The sequence below is a fragment of the Eubalaena glacialis genome, chromosome 16 (assembly GCF_028564815.1).
Source record: "Eubalaena glacialis isolate mEubGla1 chromosome 16, mEubGla1.1.hap2.+ XY, whole genome shotgun sequence".
Taxonomy (NCBI): Eukaryota; Metazoa; Chordata; class Mammalia; order Artiodactyla; family Balaenidae; genus Eubalaena; species Eubalaena glacialis.
Window position 1 is genome coordinate 90,228,043 of NC_083731.1, and position 20,894 is coordinate 90,248,936.

At 39.2% G+C, this 20,894-nt stretch overlaps 1 protein-coding gene across 3 annotated transcripts in view; it reads right to left on the reverse strand.

Moving 5' to 3' along the window:
- MPHOSPH8 (M-phase phosphoprotein 8) overlaps nt 1–20,313 on the reverse strand; it is a 61,076-nt gene extending 40,763 nt beyond the window's left edge. For 2 of the 3 annotated variants that reach the window (XR_009697552.1, XM_061171119.1), the window contains exons 1-2: nt 19,931–20,312; nt 7,832–7,987 (exon numbers count right to left, since the gene is read on the reverse strand). Coding sequence is in view for 2 of the 3 variants with exons in the window: in XM_061171119.1 (XP_061027102.1) it covers nt 7,832–7,987; nt 19,931–20,155 (381 nt within the window). In the remaining variant the exon portion in view is untranslated. Of the gene's footprint in view, nt 1–7,831; nt 7,988–19,930 lie in introns of all 3 variants that reach the window. The other variant, XM_061171120.1, reaches the window with a different exon arrangement.
- Between the last annotated feature and the right edge of the window lie 581 nt (nt 20,314–20,894).

The following is a 20,894-nucleotide window of genomic DNA, read 5'->3' on the forward strand; positions in this document are numbered from 1 at the left end:
CTTCATCAGCTCAGTCACCGATCTTATGTGCATCAATTCTCCAACCTCCCCACCTCAATTCAGCCCCTCACCTCTCCCCGCCAGCAGCCTCTCCCCACTCCAGAGTCAGGTCAGGACCACAGCGTCTCAGAATCACCTTCCCAGTGATGTTAGTAATAAAGGCAGAAGGAATGTCAGAATTAGAAAATCACTATTTTCCAACCTGCAATGAAATAATAGTTCTAGGCAACAATCATCAATGGCTCCTAAAACCTACACACGAAATGTGAGTTTTCTAATGGTGGATCAGACTGAAAACACCTAATCTCAATGATCCTGTTAATCTCACTGGAAAGGAGTCAGCTAGACAAGATGGGCCTTCTGATGTGTTATAGCACCACTCATGACCATCCTTGCAAAATAAATAAATAAACCAATAAACTCGAGAGCAATCCTGCTTCTACATCTAGCTACCGGTTCACAAGAACACAGGGGACAGAGGAACATGTTAAAAGCTATCGTGTGCTCATCCAAACCCAGAATATGGGAAATTCTACAGAACAACAATGTGGTCTCTTCATCAAATAAACATGATGGGGAAAAATGGGGGAAGGTTAGAGGAAGAAGCTGTTATAGATTAGAAGAGATTTAGAGATTATCGATGATATACAACATGCAGACATTTTTCAAATCCCAATTCAATTAAGTCAACAAAGACATGTTTTGTTTTGTTTCTTTGAGACAGCTGGGGGAAACTGAACACGTTATTAGATAATAGACGATATTAAGAAACAAGTGTAAACTTTTTTGGTACGATAATGGTATAGCGGTTATGTTTTCACAATGTCTGTAATCTAATAAAGTTTTGCAGGGTAGAGTGATGTGACATCTGGAGTACTAAAGTATTTGCCTTAAAATACTCCAGCAAGTAAAAGGGGAGAGTGGGAGCCGCAGACAGGAAGAATGGCGAAGTCCTCATAGTGACCGGAACTGGGTGATGAATTCTCAAGTCTCACGATATAGCCTTCTGCATTTTTGTATGTCCAAATTTTCCTAATAAAATTCTTCAAAAAAGCAAGTTCCTAAAACATAAACCTCATCACATGACTTCCCTCGAAACTTCTGCCGGCCCTTCTGCTGCCCAAATGGTTGAGTTTAAATCCAGGTGCATACAAATTTCTTCCCAATTTCTGCCCCGGTGTCACTCCTGCTCCTTTCCAAGTGAAAGCTCTGGCACTTCTCACCATTACCCCCAAATCTGTGCTCTTGCAAAACTCTGCATCTTTGTACCTGCCTCCCCTCCTAGGACCCTTGAATTTCTCATCTCTTAGGGCTTCGGCCAAATGACGAATCTTCTGTAATGCACCTTTGATGCTTATCCTCCGACTTTCCACAGCGGCCTCACAGCTGCCCGAGATCGTGTCTCACTCCGTGTTTCAGGTTCCGTCCACCTGGCCCTCCCCTTCACGTACCGTGAGCGCCTTGAAGGCAGAGGCGCATCTTATTCTTCTTCCTCCTAACGACTGACATATGAGAACTGGATTTTTTGAATGAATGAACATGAAATAATTAGCAAACAAGAGGCTGGAGTTATCCCTTTCATCAGGTAAAACAACTTAAAAGAAGTCTACAATTCCAAAGACTCTCGCCTGTACAAACAGAAAGACCCCCGGGGTCGCCCCCCGCCGAACTCCACAGCTGGGACCCCACAGCGCGAGGGCAGCCTCCTCTCGGCGCAGCTACTCCCTGTCGTCCCACTTGGTCCCGGCCACCAGCCAGGCTGCTGGCCCCATGTGGTGGCTGCAGGGTCACCCGTCGGCTGCTGCCCAGCACAGCTGATTTACAAGGCCGCATCAGCTTCTGGTGCACAGCGAAGCGATTCAGTTACACCTCCACACTTATGTCCTTTTCCATGACGGTTTATTATGGGTATGCAGATAGTTCCCTGGGCTCTACAGTAGGACCTTGTTGTTTATCCACTCTATAGATAATAGTTTGTATCTGCTAACCCCAAACTCCTGATTTATCCCTCCCCCACCCCCTTTCCCCTTTGGTAACCATCAGTTTGTTTTCTATGTCTGTGAGTCTGTTTCTGTTTCGTAAATAAGTTCATTTGTGTCATATTTTAGATTCCACATATAAGTGATGTCTTATGGTATTTGTCTGTCTGACTTACTTTGCTTAGTATGATAATCTCTATGTTCATCCATGCTGCTGCAAACGGCATTATTTCATTTTTTTGATGACTGAGTAATATTCCACTGTATATATGTACCACATCTTCTGTATCCATTCACCTGTCCATGGACATTTAGGTTGCTTCATGTCTTGGCGATTGTGAATAGTGCTGCTACCTATCCTAATTCCTCAGTCACCTGGGAAGAACTCTAACGCTGGCTCCTTAGCACATAACTTTGAAAAAAGACTTTTCCTCTGGTCATTAGACTACTCCCAAGATAGTTACAACCTGTATGTTTTAAATATAAATGGGTTGATGCAAATAAATAATATACCAGTTTGGCTTTAGGCTTTAAAATACTCTGTGTGAAATTATTATTTAGCATGTATCAAATGAATCAGTAGGTTAGTTGCACCAGGGTAATCCAGCCCTGGAGTAACTGGCCAGATTCAGTGAAGTCAGGACATAAAAAATAGCTACCATCTGATGAACAGTTGTTTGCCATCAAACAACAGGTATTAGATGATACAGAGGAATTAGTGTTAACTTTTAAAATAACTAAAAAATAGTCGAACAAAATTAAAACCACACATATCACAAGTCTGAGCACTTTCAGTATACTAGTAATCTGTCTTCCTACTCATTTTAATAGTTTCACACATCAAATAAACATATTATTTATTATCCAAATTAGGACAACTTTGAAAATGAACGGGACCCTGATCACAACACACCAAGTCAACAGGCTTTTAAGCTGGGCTGCCCCGCGCAGATCAGGGTCAGTCACCCTGCTCCGCTTGGTCAACACCCAGTCTACAGGAATGGCAATCAATACCGTACACGAGGTGTGATGACAAAACAACTGAACAAGGTACACACACCCCAGCATCACCCCCTCTATCTAACCACCTCTGGAAACCATGAGCTTTTCAACAGTGCAACCATTGCTCAAATAACTTTTGGAAGTTCACCCCTGCACTTTTAGAACCATCACCACGCTTTTCTTGGGTACAAAGAGGAGGCGTTACTAGAAATTTTCTTGCATGACATATAGACTCTTATGAAGACAATTCCAAAATAAATAATTTAAAACCATTTTGGGCCATGGAACTATTGGAATAAATGTTTACGTCACAAAATGTACACTCAAAAATAAAGCTTATTTGGGTGCACAAATTCTAATTCATTTTACATTAAAAGAGTACATATATTTATTATTTTACAGGCAATATTTCAAAAAGAAAAAAAAAAAGCTATCCTCAGACAAATTTTAAAATAAAGGCAAAACTATCTCTTAGCTGAGTAGTAGGGACACAGATGATTATTAAAAAACACAGTTGTTTGCCGGTTAGAATATGTATTGATAAAAAATTATTTTAAAAGAAAGGCAGGGGCTTCCCTGGTGGCGCAGTGGTTAAGAATCCACCTGCCAGTGCAGGGGACACGGGTTTGAGCCCTGGTCTGGGAAGAACCCACATGCCACAGAGCAACTAAGCCCGTGCACCACAACTACTGAGCCTGCGCTCTAGAGCCCGTGAGCCACAACTACTGAGTCCACGTGCCACAACTACTGAAGCCTGCATGTCTAGAGCCCATTCTCTGCAATAAGAAAAGACACCACAATGAGAAGCCCGCGCACCGCAACGAAGAGTAGCCCCCGCTCACCACAGCTACAGAAAGTCTGCAAGCAGCAACAAAGACCCAACACAGCCAAAAATAAAATAAATAAATTAAAAAAAAAAAAAAGGCAGCAAAATCCTTTTATATGGTACTACTCTTAAAAGTAAGATCATACATGGACAACTTGTAAGGCCCCTCAAGAGCAAAAGATAGATATGATCTATCTTCATAAAACTGTGACCATTTAAGGGTCTGGCCCATTTAAGACACTCTATATTTACTTGGGGAAGAAAAAAAAAAAAAAAAAAAAGCTATCCCTAAAAAAAGAACCAAAAATGTAAAAACAATAAAATGTTGGTGTGACAGGCCAGTAGAGGTTCTTCTGTGTCATGTAACATCAATCATCAAAGCTCAAGCAGACCAGCGGCTGCCTTGTCTGTAGATTTTCAGTCCACTAAAAATGAAGGTCTGGAGTGTCTCACACAAATGAATGTTAAATAGCACCTCATTTTTTCTTTTTAGCTTCAAATACCCGATGGTCGGTAAAAAGGTATCCCAATGCTAAATGATAAAAAGTATTTTAATGAACAAACACCATTTCTGCATCATGTATATTTTCTGGTGAAGAGCATCAACAATCACTTTTTGGGGTATTTTAGAAACCATTTCTAACTTTTGTGATGCTTACTAAGTCCTAATCAAGCAGTGCTCCCAGATTTAAGTAGATAAACTGACGAATCAAATAGTCTTAAATACTGCTGTAGTAAAACCTCTCCACAAGACAAAGATTTTGGTGACTGGGAAATATCACAGTTTTCACAGGTAGCAAATGTTTGTTTCTTGCATGCACAGAATGATGACGAGAGGAACGAAGCACTTTCTCCTACCGGCTCTACTTCTAACCCTACAGTGAAAGAATCACAAGAACTTACGAACAGCACAACTATTCTGCTAAAGTGGGAAAAGGTCAGCGACCAGTGCATTTTTGCCATATGCCTGTCCACTGACACTACTCAATGATTAGGTCAAAAAGTCATAGCAATATAAATACTGGAATACTTTATAAAAGACAGAATTCAGGAGAAAGTTCACCTGACATAAGAAACAGAGGTTTCAGTCTTATAAAAATTCAAAATGTTACTAGTGCCTAGAATTTTAAGTTACTTATAAAATAGTAAGGATAGCTTAGAAAAAGACACTTCCAAGTGGAGAAGTGTCTTCCTAAAACTAGGACAAGGATTAAGAATAAGCCTCAGGGACTTCCCTGGTGGTCCAGTGGTTGAGAATCCGCCTTCCAATGCAGGGGAAGTGGGTTCGATCCCTGGTCGGTGAACTAAGATCCCACAGGCCACAGGACAACTAAGCCCACTCGCCGCAACTACTGAGCCTGTGCGCCACAACTAGAGAGAAGCCCATGCACCACAACGAAAGATCCCGCATGCCACAACGAAGATCCAGCGAGCCGCAACTAAGACCAGACGCAGGCAAATAAATTAAAAAATTTAAAAAAACAAGAATAAGCCTCAAACAGACCAGTCGATCAGGAATCACTCTCATTCAGACTGTCATCAACAACTTTAAATCAAGAGAGTTGCAAGTTGGGTTTAACCAGAGCCTTGGTAAAGTGAAAGGGCCAATAAAGCCAGTATTCTATAAGTCAAGACTTCTCGGGAGAAGTTTCAGCAAACTTATCTCACTAATAAAGCAGGAAAGTTAGAAATAAATTTAAGAAGATTTCAGTCAAAATGTCTAAATTTTGAGAGTAGTATGAACCAATCACTTAGTAAGACAGGTGCATTTGTGTTTGTATAGTGTTTTTTAGTGAAAGAAATAGGGAAGGAGGGAGTAGGCACCCATTCTAGAAAAGTGAAGTATAACTGTAGCAAAAAACTAAAGAAAACAGTCTCTAATCTGAACTCATCTTGTAAAGGATTTCCTTTACAAAAATTTTAAAAGTACTGAAGGTTTTGCTTAGTAATTTAAAAACTGTATTTATTAAAGACCCTGCCACTACAGCATACAATTAAAAAACTGGTAATTCCACTCCTGTAAATGGATTTCAAACTACAGCCCAAACCAAAAGAAAACCTACCATAGTGGTTAAGTGTGGCTGCCTGCCTCTGTCACTACTAACGGGTGAATCTGGGCTGGCACTGAACTTACCTAAGCCTCCGTTTTTTCATCTTAATCCATGAAAGTGTTGGCCCAGCATTTGGCACAGACAGAGGACATGTGCTGGGTGAGCAGAGGCTGCCTCTATCACGGCTATTATTATTAACAACCGCTACACACAGTCAAGTCCCAATACTGTTTTTGTCATTTAAAAAATACTAAGTATGTAGTTGAAACTCAAGTTGTAGGGAAAGAAGGGATCAATATTCAGCCCTTAAAAAATAACTTCAACAACTAAGACTCTTTATTGTGAGCAATTTTCACTATATAGTTCTAAGTTCAAGAACCTCTGTCAGTATTCTAAAAAATAATAATTATTTCTAATGAAAAAGAAAACTAGGGCTTCCCTGGTGGCGCAGTGGTTGAGAATCTGCCTCCCAATGCAGGGGACACGGGTTCGAGCCCTGGTCTGGGAAGATCCCACATGCCACGGAGCAACTAGGCCCGTGAGCCACAGCTACTGAGCCTGCGCGTCTGGAGCCTGTGCTCCACAACAAGAGAGGCCGCGATAGTGAGAGGCCCGCGCACTGCGATGAAGAGTGGCCCCCGCTTGCCACAACTAGAGAAAGCCCTCGCACAGAAACGAAGACCCAACACAGCCAAAAATAAAAATAAATAAATAAATAAAAAGAAAACTAAAAGCAAAAGTAAGAAGTTGAATTAGAGTCAGTTCAATTTATAAATAGAAGCTATAAATGAAACTTACAAAGAAAAGTAAAATGGGAAATTCTTAGAAGATTCATAAATAAAGCCAATTCAATAATGTGTAGAATATGAGAATCAAGGATAAAACAATGGACAAATCCATAGAAGGAAACTTTTTTTTTTTTTAATTTTTCAATTTTTTTAAAAAAAAATTTTATTTATTTACTTATTTGGCTGTGTTGGGTCTTCGTTTCTGTGCGAGGGCTTTCTCTAGTTGTGGCGAGCAGGGGCCACTCTTCATCGCGGTGCGCGGGCCTCTCACTGTCGCGGCCTCTCTTGTTGTGGAGCACAGGCTCCAGATGCGCAGGCTCAGTAGTTGTGGCTCACGGACCCAGTTGCTCCGTGGCATGTGGGATCTTCCCAGACCAGGGCTCGAACCCATGTCCCCTGCATTGGCAGGCGGATTCTCAACCACTGCGCCACCAGGGAAGCCCGAAGGAAACTCTTAAACCAAGTTTGTGCATTAGTTTTAATGTTATCCCACTTTAGACCACCATCAAGTCTTTTTTCAAACTGCTGATGATAGAAGTTTAACTCCTCTGAGTTCCTTTGAATTCTTTATCCTTCCTTACCACCAACAAGAGCTACTAAAAAACAAAAAAGTGGTTAAAAATTGAAGTGGAAATAGAAAAGAAAAACAAAAGACCCGGAGATAATCAGACCTGTGAATAATCTGAAACGGATTAAAATTTATAGCTTTATAAAGTGATCTAAGAATTGTTTGAATTAGCAGAAAAGTCAGACTTAGAAATATGTTAATAATGCTGATTAAATATAAGAGTATGTGTTGTATCTGTAATAGTAACATGAATAGCATAAAAAATATTCCTCAGGTATACAAAAACATGATGCTCACATCATGGACGAACAAGTAAAGTTTCAACACATCTCTTTTCTCCCCACTATCATCTTACTCTTAACTTAAAGGAAAATAACAACATGTCCAAACTATACCTGTTTGTCACCTGCAATCACAGCTTGGCTACAAAAAAAAGAGCCCGGCAAAAATCAATGAAAGCATTCTATGAGAATCAATTGGCTATATAGAACTTACAATAGGAATGTTGTATATTTTATTATTATTTGTAAATTCCTTACTATACATTCTGTATATTATTAAAATTTATAATAAACTTATTATACTAAAAAAAACCACTATGAGATAAAATATAATACCTGGACATCTTTCTTCACTGGTTTAGCTTTGTTTTCCGCAACTTTCTTCCTAAATTCAAGAAGAACTTCTTTACAGTCCTCAAGGTGAACCTCAGGCTCCCAGGTATCATCATCTGATGTGTATCCTTTCCATCGAACTTTATAAGCGATCTTGCCCTGTTATATAAATTAAAAACAGGCAAATAAAGGATATTAGACTTGATTATAGTTCCAAAGCCATAAAGTTGCTGAGAATACATGAACCAACTTGAAATGGAGATTAAAATCATGATAAAGACTGTTCATCTCCTGAGATCATTTGTGAATTCCTTAAAATACATAATGAAAGTCCATCCGACCTAAGTACAGCTGTAGTTTCTCCCTCTGAGGGCAACTGCTTACTACAGTGGAATAATAAAACATCAGTCATATTTTAATCTGTCCCCTCCTAATGTGAATCAGCCTAAAAGCCTCTCTTAAAATGTTCTCTGCAAGACATGAGAAGCTGGTAATTTTAACAGTTTCTGGGGAGAAGGAAGGAAGGAGAGTCAATCTTCAATCTATTTTGCATGTATTACTTTTCACTTAATAACTAATTTTTAAATTAAATAACCACAATAAAACAAACATAAAAAAAATGTTCATCTCCTGAAGCAAGTGGCAAAAACAAAAAAAAAAAACCAGTATCACACCAAAAGCAAAAGCAACAAAAGCAAAAGTAAACAAGTCATACTATATCAAACTAAAAAGCTTCTACACAGCAAAGGAAACCATTAATAAAATGAAAAGGCAACCTACTGAATGGGAAGATATTTGCAAATCATATATCTCATAAAGAGTCAACATCCAGAATACATAAAAACCTGATACAACTAAAAAGCAAAAAACAATCTGATTTAAAAATGGGCAGAAGAACTGAACAGTTTTCCAAAGAAGACATACAGATGGCCAACACGTAGCTAAAAAGATGCTCAACATCACTAATCATTAGAGGAATGCAAATCAAAACCACAATGAGTTGTCACCTCACACCTGTCAGAATGGCTATTATCAAAAACAGAAGAAATATCAAGTGTTGATGAGGATGTGGAGAAAAAGAACTCTTTTGCACTTTTGGGTGAGACTGTAAATTGGTGTAGCCACTATGAAAAACAGTATGGAAGACCCTCAAAAAATTAAAAACAGAACTACCATATGATTCAGCAATCCCACTTCTGGGTATTTATCAAAAGAAAATGAAAACACTAACTGGAAAAAATATATGTACCCCCATGTTCACCGCAGCATTAGTTACAATAGCCAAAAAGTGGAAACAATCTAAGTGACCATCAATAAATGAATGAATACAGAAAACGTAGTGTGTGTATATAGACACACACATATATATCACATACGTATATAGTCATATACATCACACATATATGTATGTACACACACACACACAGAATATTATTCAGCCATTAAAAAAAAGAATGAAGTCTTGCCATATGCAACAACATGGATGAACCTCAAGGGCCTTACGATAAGTGAAATAAGTCGGAGAAAGATAAATACTATATGATCTCACTTACACATGGAATATAAAAAGAAAAACAGGGCTTCCCTGGTGGCGCAGTGGTTAAGAAATCCGCCTGCCAATGCAGGGGACGCGGGTTCGAGCCCTGGTCCAGGAAGATCCCACATGCCGCGGAGCAACTAAGCCCGTGAGCCACAACTACTGAGCCTGCGAGCCACAACTACTGAGCCCGTGTGCCTAGAGCCCGTGCTCCGCAACAAGAGAAGCCACCGCAGTGAGAAGCCCGTGCACTGCAAGGAAGAGCAGTCCCAGCTTGCTGCAACTAGAGAAAGCCCCCACGCAGCAACTAAGACCCAAGGCAGCCAAAAATAAATAAATAAATAAAAATTTAAAAAGAACAGGAAAACAAACAAACAAACAAACAAAAAAACCCAAGCTCACAGATACAGAAAGCAGATCGGCGGTTGCCAGAGGCAGGGGTGGGGGTGGGAAATGGGTGAAGGCGGTCAAGAGGCACAAACTTCCAGTTACAAAATAAATATGTCACGGGGATGTAATAAATGTACAGCATGTGACCATAGTTAATAATACTGTACTGCATATTTGAAAGTTGCTAAGAATGCGGATCTTAAAAATTCTCATCACAAGAAAAAAATTTTTAATGTTAACTAGACTTACTGTGGTGATCATTTCACAATGTATACAAATATCAAATCATTATGTTGTACACCTAAAGCTATTATAATGTTATATATAATGTCAATAATACCTCAATTTTTATAAAATTAAAATAAACAAACAAATAAAACCACAGTACCATCAATCCATTTTTTTATAAACCAAAGACTGAGGTCTTTTTCTGATTATATAAGCAATGTGCAATCTTTGAAAATCAATGAAAAACAGGAAAAAACAAATAAAAGTCACCTCAAAATACTGATAACAATTTGATCTATTTCCTTCACCTTTTGCATTTATAAGTATATATTTAATGTATATATACTTAAAACACTGGGATAATACCATCAGTTTTATCTTGCTTTCTCACTGATATATCAAATATTTCTTGCTTTAATATCCTCCAGAAACATAAGTTTTAGTGACTGAACATTATTCCATCATATAAGTACAACAAAAAATACAATGACAACTTTCCCTTTGGAAACCAAAGGTTGTTTTGATTGCTTCCAATTTGTGTTTTTTATAAGTAACACTGTGACTCTGATTAGGTTGTTAGAATAAATTCCAAAAGAGAGACCAACGGGATCAAATAATAAAGCCATTTAAAGATTGTAAAAATGCACTGTCAAATGTCTTCCAGAAAAGATGCTCCAACTTTCACCTCACCAGATACAAGAGCAGGGATCAGCAAACTGTAGCAGGGCCTGCCTCTGTTTTTGCTCATCCTGTAAGCTAAGAATGGTTTTACATTTTTAAATGGTTGAAAACAAATCATCCAATCATTATGTTGTACACCTGAAACTAATGTAATATTCTAAGTGAATTTCACTTCAATTAAAAAAAAATTAAAACACACACACAAAAACAAATCAAAAGAAGAATCATATTTACATCAAGTGCCTCAAAATGTGTTGTGCACTGTCAAAATCTCTGCATTTATTGGCTCACTTAATCTTTAGAATAACCCTGTGAAGTATTAATATTCATTTTACAGATGAGGAAACTGAAGCTTCTAGACAGACTAACTACTAATGATTACACAGCTAAAGAGTAGTTCAGCTGAAATCCAAACCCAGAACCTGGGCTGCATGCAGAAAGTCATCCCGCACTGTGAAGGCAATACGTGTAAATGCCAAAGGCAGATGCGGGTAACACGTTCTAGTGAGTTCCCAAGAAGGAAGATCACTGTCTTTGAGAGAAGGAAAGTTTTTTAGGAGAATGAGGTCACATTTCTACTATGATAAGGAACACCAACTCTAAACCCCCAAATTGTCTCTCAGCCTACAAAGTCTAAAATGTTTACTATATGGCAACTTACAAAAAAAGTTCTGCCATATTCCACATCCACTTACAAAATTATCATTAAGCCATTTACATTTTGTCTTTGAAAAATTACCTGCTATGTGCCCACTTTCACCACTGCTATTCAACGTTGTACTGGAAGTTCTAGCCAGAGCAATTAGGTAAGAAAAAGCTATAAAACGCATCCAGGTTGGAAAGGAAGAAATGAAACTATATTCATGGATGATATGATTCTTTTTATAAAAAAATCCCAAAGAACACACAAGAAAGTAACCAGATCTAATAAATGAACTCAGCAAAGTTGCAGGGTACAATACACACAAAAATTAATTGTTTCTATACATCTGAAATGCCCAAACCAAAAATGAAATTAAGAAAGCAATTCCATTTACAATAGCATCTAAAGTATAAAATACTCAAGAATAAACTTAGCTAAGGACATAAAAGACTTGCATACTAAAAAACTACAAAACACTGCTGAAAGAAACTAGAGAAGATACAAATAAATGGAAAGACATCTGTGTTCTTTGGTAGGAAGACTTAATATTGTTAAGATGTCAACACTATCAAAGTGACCTCAGGTCCCTATCAAAATTCCAATAGCCTTGTTTGCAAAGGTAGTAAAGACAAACTGCAAATTCATATGGAATTGGAAGAGGTCCTGAATAGCCAAAACAATCTTGAAAAAGAACAAATTTGGAGGACTCACACTTCTTGATTTCAAATTTTACTACAGAGCCACAATAATCAAAACAGTATGGTACTGGCATAAGAACAGACACATGGAGTCCAGAAATAAACCCACACATCTAAGGCTAACTGATATTTGATAAAGGTGCCAAGTCCAATGAACAGGGACACAAATTGTGCTGGGACAACTGGATTTTCACATATGAAAGAATGAAGTTAAATCCCCATCTCACACCATACACAAAAATTAACTCAAAATAGATCAAAGACCTAAATTTAAAAGCTAAAACCATAAAATTCTTAGAAGAAAACACAGGGGTAAATCTTCAGGACCTTGGATTTGACAATGAATTCTTGGATACAGGCATACCTAAGAGATATTCTGAGTTTGATTCCAGACCACTGCAATAAATATCACAATAAAGCAGGTCACACAATTTTTTCGGTTTTGCAGTGCATATAAATGTTATGTTTACACCTTGGTCTACTGAGTATGCAGTAGCATTATCTAAGAAAACAATGTACCTACCTTAATTAAAAAACACTTTGTTGCTAAAAAATGCTAACCATCATCTGAGCCTTCAGTGAGTGGTAATCTTTTTGCCATAGTAACATCAAAAATCACTGGTCACAGATCACCATAACAAATATAGAAATAATGAAAAAGTGTGAAATATTGTGAGAATTACCAAAATGTGACACAGAGACATGAAGTGAGCATGTATATATGAAGTGAGCAAGGTATATATACAACATCAAAACATCAAAAGCCCAAACAAAAGAAAAAAATAGGTAAAATAACTTCATCAAAAACAGAAACTTTTGTGCGTCAAAGGACATTATCAATAGAGTGAAAAGGAAACCCATATAACTGGAGAGAATATTTCCAAATGACATCTCATAAGGGATCAATATCCAGAATATATTAAAAAAAAAAAAACTCCTCCAACCCCAAAACGAGACAACACACTTAAAAATGGACAAAGGAAGGACATGAATAGACATTTCTCCAAGAAGATATACCAATGACCAATAGCACATGGAATGATGCTCAACATCACTAGTCCTTTGGGAAACGCAAATTTTAAAACCACAAGATACTACCTCACACCCACTAGGTCAAACAAAAACATAGAAAGTAACAAGTGTTGGTGAGGATGTGGAGAAATGAGAACGTTCTCACACTGATGGTGGGAATCTAAAATGGTACAACTGCTGTGGAAAACAGTTTGGCAATTCCTCAAAAAGTTAAACAGAATTACCTCATAATCCAGTAATTCTACTCCAAGGTATATACCCAAAAGAACTGAAAACAGAGACTCAAACAGATATCTGAACACACAATTCAGGGCAGCATTATTCACAATAGCTAAAAAGTGGGAAACAACCCAAACAATCAATCAACAGATGAATATATAAACAAAATGTGGTGTATACATATAATGGATTATTCAGCCTTAAAAGGGAAGGAAATTCTGATACATGCTACAATATGGATGAACCTTAAAAACATTATGCTAGGTGAAATAAGCCAGACACAGAAGGAAAATACTAAACTGGCCAAAAAGTTCGTTCTGTAAAAACCCAAACGAACTTTTTGGCCAACCCAGTATTTATGATTTCATTTATATGAAGTACCTAGAATAGGGATACTCATGAAGACAGAAAGAAGAATAGTGGCTGCCAGGGACTGAGGGGAGGGAGAATAGGGAATTAGTATTTAATGGGTACAGAGTTTCAGCTTGGGAAGATGGAAAAGTTCCGGAGCTGGATGGTGATGATGACTGCACATCAGTGTGGATGCATTTAATGCCACTGAACCGTACACTGAAAAATGGTTGAAATGAAAAAGTTTAAGATACGCATATAAAATGCATATATATAAACTACATCAAAAACATTTTAAAGTTACCTGTTGTATCTTTTGCCCATTTTCTTGCTCATTTATGAGAATTTTTCTTTTTAATATCTCTTTTTTTTGGCCTTGCCACGCAGCTTGCGGGATCAGTTCCCCGACCAATGATTGAACCCGGGCTATGGCAGCGAAAGTGCCAAGTCCTAACCACTGGACTGCCAGGGAATTCCCTTTCTTTTTAATACTTGATGGCTATTAAACCTTTGTCATATATATTCCAAATTCTTGCTTTTCCAGATTTCTGATTTTTCTTTTCTGCTTGATACCCAATCTCACTGAGAAGCAAGAACACACTCATGCAACAGTTTTCTGCACGACCTGCAGAGCACCATTCTAGCTATACTCTTAACGCTTGTCTGATTTTATTCATACAACCACCAAGGCAATAAACTTTCCAAACTGACTGCCAACCACTGTTCCCTCCCACTGCACCCTTCAATCATGCCCACACTGCCTTTCAATCATTCTGCCATCTGTAGAAAGACCAAGCATTAGCATCTAACAGGATTAGAAACTAAGAAATAGTGGGAAAAGAGTAGCCTCTTAATTTTCAGAAATAATCCTGAAAATCTTTATAATTTTAAAATAATAATTAAGAGTCTATGTTGGGAATTCCCTGGCGGTCTAGTGGTTAAGACTCCGAGCTTCCACTGCACGGGGCGTGGGTTTGATCCGTGGTCAGGGAACTAAGATCCCGCATGGTGGCCCACCATCCCCCCCACAAAAAAGAGAGAGCATGTCAGTTTAACGGTTCAGCTATATAACTGGGTGCAGGGCAGTGATTATAACAACTGAAAAGGCATGCATACGCTTTTTAGCAAAACAGTGTGGAAAGAGAAAACTATTAATACACAACCTTGTAAGAGCTTCTATGAAGGCGCAATTAAAACTGGAGATAAACCAAGGTGAGAGAGCGGCTTGCTTAGCTCCTCGTGGCGGCCCTCCTGCTCTTGGCACAAATACCACAGAAGTTACGCCGCTACAGGGGAGTGGAGGGATGCCTGAATGTACCCAACAACAGGGCGCGGAGACCAGCGATCCTTATTTGTGGGCCACCTTAGTTTTGTGTGCATAAAAATAGTGCTAAATTTGTTACTCAAAGTTGCTTTTAAAAAACACTATTTACTTTCAAATGGGCCAGAAAAAATGTATATAAATAAAGCCAATATCAACAACTGGGGGATCTGGGTAAAGGCGTATGGGAGATTCTACACAATTCTTGCAACTTTTCTGATGATTAAAAAAAAAAAAAGGCAGTAATGAACACATATAAATTTAATACTTGTTATCAATTAGGTTTGATCTAGTCAATGAGAATGAGGGAGTATTAACAATCATTCTCAAGTACAAGGAGCACATCTCAATTTTAGCTCCAGATTTAACTGACTGATAATTGTTACAGCCTTCATTTCAGCAGTTTTGCTTCATTCATTCATTCAACAAATATTTACTGAGGGTCACTATGTGTATAGCAGTATACAAAACAAATGAAAACCTGAATTACATTTTTTTTTATAGGAATAATGTCAACCCAAATATTGCCCAAGACTTTGCTGTATATTAAGAAATTTCATGATAGCCCTGGGATCTATAAACTTATCTTCAAAATTCCCAAAATGTCTATTTTCTTGGTAGCCACATTTTCTTTTAGCTTAATCAGTGGGACAAACTAAATGGCAGCAGATGGTCTGTCCTCTTATCCTCTTAGGTTGTATATACTAGATAATTAGCTAAAAATTTTTGTTGGGCTTCCCTGGTGGCACAGTGGTTAAGAATCCGCCTGCCAATGAAGGGGACACGGGTTCGAGCCATGGTCCGGGAAGAACCCACGTGCCACGGAGCAACTAAGTCCATGCGCCACAACTACTGAGCCTGCGCTCTAGAGCCCGCAAGCCACAACTACTGAGCCCACGTGCCACAACTACTGAAGCCCGCGTGCCTAGAGCTCATGCTCTGCAACGAGAAGTCACCTCAATGAGAAGCTGGTGCACTGCAACGAAGACCCAATGCAGCCAAAAATAAAAAATAAATAAAATAAATTTATAAAAAAAGAAAAAGCAGAAATAAATGAAATAATAAAGAAACATATAATCTAACATTAAAAAAAGATAATATCACAACCAACTTTGGTTTATTCTATGAACACAAAGTTGATTTAACATTAGGAAATCAATGTAGTTTATCACATTAGTGATATAAAGGAGAAAAATTATGCGATCATCTTAACAGATGCAGGAAAAAATTTAATAAAATTCAACATCCTTTCGCAATAAAAGTATTTAGCAACTAGAAATAAATGGAATTTCTTTAACAAAGGGTAAATACACACAAATTAATTGTATGAGCAACAAACAAGACAATGAAACTTTTCAAAAGACCATTTACCACTGCATCAAAAATATCAATTATACCTAAAAATCAACTTACTAAGACCTCAACATAGAAAGCTATAAAACATTATTGAAAGAAATTAAATTGATCCTAAATTTACCCACAGATTCAATGCAAATCCCAATAAAAATTCAAAGTTTTTAATGTGTGCAAGGAAATTGACAAGTTGATTCTAAAATTTACAAGGCACTGTTAAAGAATAAAAAGACAGATTTGCTCAATGAAACCTGATCCCTACATTACACTATACACAAAATCAATTCCAAGTGAAATGTAAATATAAAATCTGAAAGGCAAAACAACAGAGCTTTCAGAAAAAAAAAAAAAGAGAGAATATTTAGGGTAGGGAAAGATTTCTCAAACCAGACATAAAAAGCACTCAACATCAAGACAAAGATTAAGTTTTTCTACATTAATCATATGAACTTCTACTGACCAAAAAAGACATAGCAGGAAAAGAGATATCCATGACATCACCCACAAAGGGTCTGAATCTAGAATACAACAAATTAATAAAGAAAGACAAAGTAGAAAGAGATCTGAACAGGCACTTCATAAAAGATAACCAAATGACCAAAAAGTAAGTATTGGGTTGGCCAAAAAGTCCGTTTTTCGGCCAACCTAATATATGAAACGATGCTCAATGATTTCAACACTGATTACTAGTGCAGAATCCAGAGAAATATAAATTACAAGTATGAAATACCATCAGATACCCCACCAGTACTGGCTAAAAGTATAAAGACTGACAATATCAAGTGCTGATAGGATGCTTAACAAAAGGAATTCTCATAAACCATTAGCAGTAGTGTAAATTGGTAAAACCAATTTCAAAAACAGTTTCCACTTAAAGCTGAAGACACATGCATCCTGTCTGAACAATTCCACTCCTAGATGTATACAACCAAGAGAAACATTTGTGCACAATACACCAGGAGACATGTTCAATAAAGTTCACAGAAGCATTATTCACAATAGCCAAAAACTGGAAACAACCCAAATGCCCATCAACAGTAGTAGAAAAGAGAGACTGTAATATGTTCATACAACTGAATACAGTTGACCCTTTAAAAACATGGGTTTGAACTGTGGGGTCCACCTATATGAAGATATTTTTCAATAAATATATTGGAAAATTTGGACTTCCCTGGTGGCACAGTGGTTAAGAGTCTGCCTGCCAATGCAGGGGACACGGGTTCGAGCCCTGGTCCGGGAAGATCCCACATGCCGCGGAGCAACTAAGCCCGTGCGCCACAACTACTGAGCCTGCGCTCTAGAGCCCGCAAGCCACAACTACTGAGCCCATGTGCCACAACTACTGAAGCCCGCACACCTAGAGCCCATGCTCCGCAACAAGAGAAGCCACCGCAATGAGAAGCCCGCGCACCGCAATGAAGAGTAGCCCCCGCTCACCACAACTAGAGAAAGCCTGCGTGCAGCAACGAAGACCCAACACAGCCAAAAAAAAAAAAAAAAAAAAAAAAAAAAATTATATATATATATATATATATATATATATATATATATATATATATATATATATATATATATATGAAAATTTTTTGGAGATTTCCGACGATTTGAAAAAAGTCACAGACGAAACACAGCCAGAAATACTGAAATGATTAAGAAAAAGGTATGCAATGAATGCATAAAGTATATGTAAATACTGGTCGATCATTACAAAGACATAACGTGAGTGACATTTAATGTAAAATTAATGTGTTAGTTTTCTTAATGTTTTATAACTTTGCTTTCAAAGAATTATATTACCATATTCTTTTCTAATTGGAGAAAGTATTAGCTTATTATTACAGGTAAGTGACTTTTTAAAAAATTTAATAATGTTTCTGATACTGTACTATGAATATAACTGTAATACCATACGCCACAAAAATTTTCTAACAATTCATTCATTAGTGTCTAGGCTACTGCGAAGCAATTTTATCGATTACACTAGGCTACCATAAAGTTTGAATCAATAAACTTTTTCACATTATCTTTTCATTTTTGATGTCCAGTGCTGGTAATACATACAACATCTACAGTGTTTTGTATTATATAAGACAATATTGATGTAGGTTCTGACAAGCAATTCATCTCATAAACAGAAGATGTAAACTTAGGGTATAAATTACTGTAAATATATTTTCTCTTCCTTATGATTTTTAAAATATTTTCTTTAGTTTACTTTTTAATTAAGGATACAGTATACAATACACATAACATACAAAATATGTGTTAACTGACTGTTTCTACTATGCGTAAGGCTTCCCCTTCTGGTAGAAGGCTATTAGTTAGGTTTTGGAAGAGTTTATAAGTGGCTTTTCAGCTGTGCGGGGGTCAGGCACCCCTAGGTCCCAAGTTGTTTGAGGGCCAACAACTATGCAGCAATGAAAAGGAAAGAAACTATAGCTCCAACAACATGGAATAAATCTCACAAAGATATTGTTGAGAAAAAAATGCAGACACACACCAAACAAATATAGTGAGATTTCATTTAAATGAAGGAAAAAATTTTTTTAAATATGGGGCTTTAGGTACAGTGCCTACAATTCTTTGGAACTGGCAAAATTAAACATTGTATGAAGAAGTGAATCATCTTAATTCTGAAGATATTACCCTCCTAACCAAATATTTTCTGAATATCTTTCACCTGCCAAGCACTGTGTTAAACGCAGGTGATACACCTATCACCTCAAGGTGCTTACAAGGTATTTAGGAAAATTATACATAGAAATGTCCCTATCTTTACCGCAACTAACAATAAGCTTGATGACGCTGGATTTCAGTTATTTATCCCCCACTGGACAGGAGAATCTTTAATGTCAGCAACTGTGTATGCTACAACTCATCTCTATATCCTCAGGACCTAACACAGCACCTACCCATGCAATAATTGAAAACAAAAAAAGTCTGCTGAATGGACAAAAGAAATTAATATAAGGCAGCGTATGACAAATGGGAAACAACAGACAATAAAAAGAATACAATATACAGAACGACCACCGTGTAGGGCCTTTGGTCATCTTACACCTATTTACTAAAACAGATTATTTTCCCATTGCCCATCCTCCCACCCTCTCACCTTCCCCCAGCCTCCAGCCCACAATTCATTCACTCACTTAACAACCTGATATACACAAAGCAATCACGGCATGCTAGGCACTGGATTAAAGTGCTAGCGATAACAAATTAATAAAAAGCATAGTCTACCAAAGGAGCCTACAATCTAGCAGGAGACAAACATGTAAAGAACGATAAGCTTGAAGGGCATAAATGGGGAAGCACCTCACTCTGCGGGGACCAGAGTGAAACAAGGCTTTCACAGAGACACTGAGCGGGAAGCGCCGGGCAGGGCGCGGCGAGGAATTCAAGGCTCCTGCGAGGCTGCAGGCACACGCCGCGCAGCGAGAGCGGGTGAGGATGCTCAGGCTCTCAGACCCGAGACGCCGCCCCCGGGGTGATGGCGCGGACGGGGCCTAAGAAGGAAGCCTCCTCTCAATGTCCCCGCGGCGTGGACATCCGTCTACACCGCCTCCAGCGCCTCCTCAGCGGGCAGCACCACCCCGGCCGCGCCGACCGCCGCGCGTGAGCCTCCCCCCGGCCCGGGCCCCGCACGTACCCCCTCGATCTTCATGTCCAGGATTTTCTCCACCTCGAACACATCCTCGCCGTCATCCTCGCTGTCCCCGACGGCCTCCGCTCCTCTCGCGGCCGCGTCCTTCTCTCTGCCCATCGCTCCTCCTCCCTCTCCTTCGACTCCGGGCGACTGGCCACTGCCGTCGGCACCCGAACCAGGAACTGCAGCCGCGCTCGCCCCCTCCGCCTCCGCCTCCGCCGCAGCCATAACGGAGCTCTGCCAGCCGCGGGGAGAGCGGTTGCGACGCGCGCCCCCCGCTCGGCCCCGAGCCCCAGCCGGCAGGATGCCGCTGACCAGAAAACGCCAATGGCGGGCTCGAGACCCCAAAGCGACGCGCGCGCACAACAATCACGTCAGGGCGGGCGCGCCGGAGCCCCGCACCGCCCACAGGAAGCGGGTGGGCTGGCCGAGGGGGGTGCCCCGGGCGGAAGGAAGAGCAGGGCGATGGACGCGCGAGGAGAGGCCGCGGGGTAGCGCCGGTGGGCGGGGCTTGAGGAGCGTGGGCGGGGCGTGGGCTGAGGGAGAGGGAGCCGCGGAGGCGAGGCTGCACTGTAGCGCTGGTGGGCGGGGATTGCGGAACGTGGGCGGGAAGTGGGCGGGGCGAGAGGGTCAGCGCGCGGGACAGGTTCGTGGCGGGTCCTCTTCTCCGCACCGCCCGCTGCCCGGAGCAGGTGATCGTTATCTGGGTGATTTTGAGTCGATTAACGCCTGTGAAGGATCCAATCAAACACATCATAGTGCTGTTATATTTTAGGGAGTGCTGTTTAAAGAGAAGGAAAACATTTATTTTCCAATTTCTAGTAGGGTTTGTTTTGTTTTTTTAATTCCCACTGAGAAAAATCAGAGGAGGTGATAAAAGTAATTTGTACACGTTATGAACGATTGACAAAAATAGTCACCCCTCAAAATGAATTGTCGCCCAGAGTTGCTAGGTGAAATATTTTTC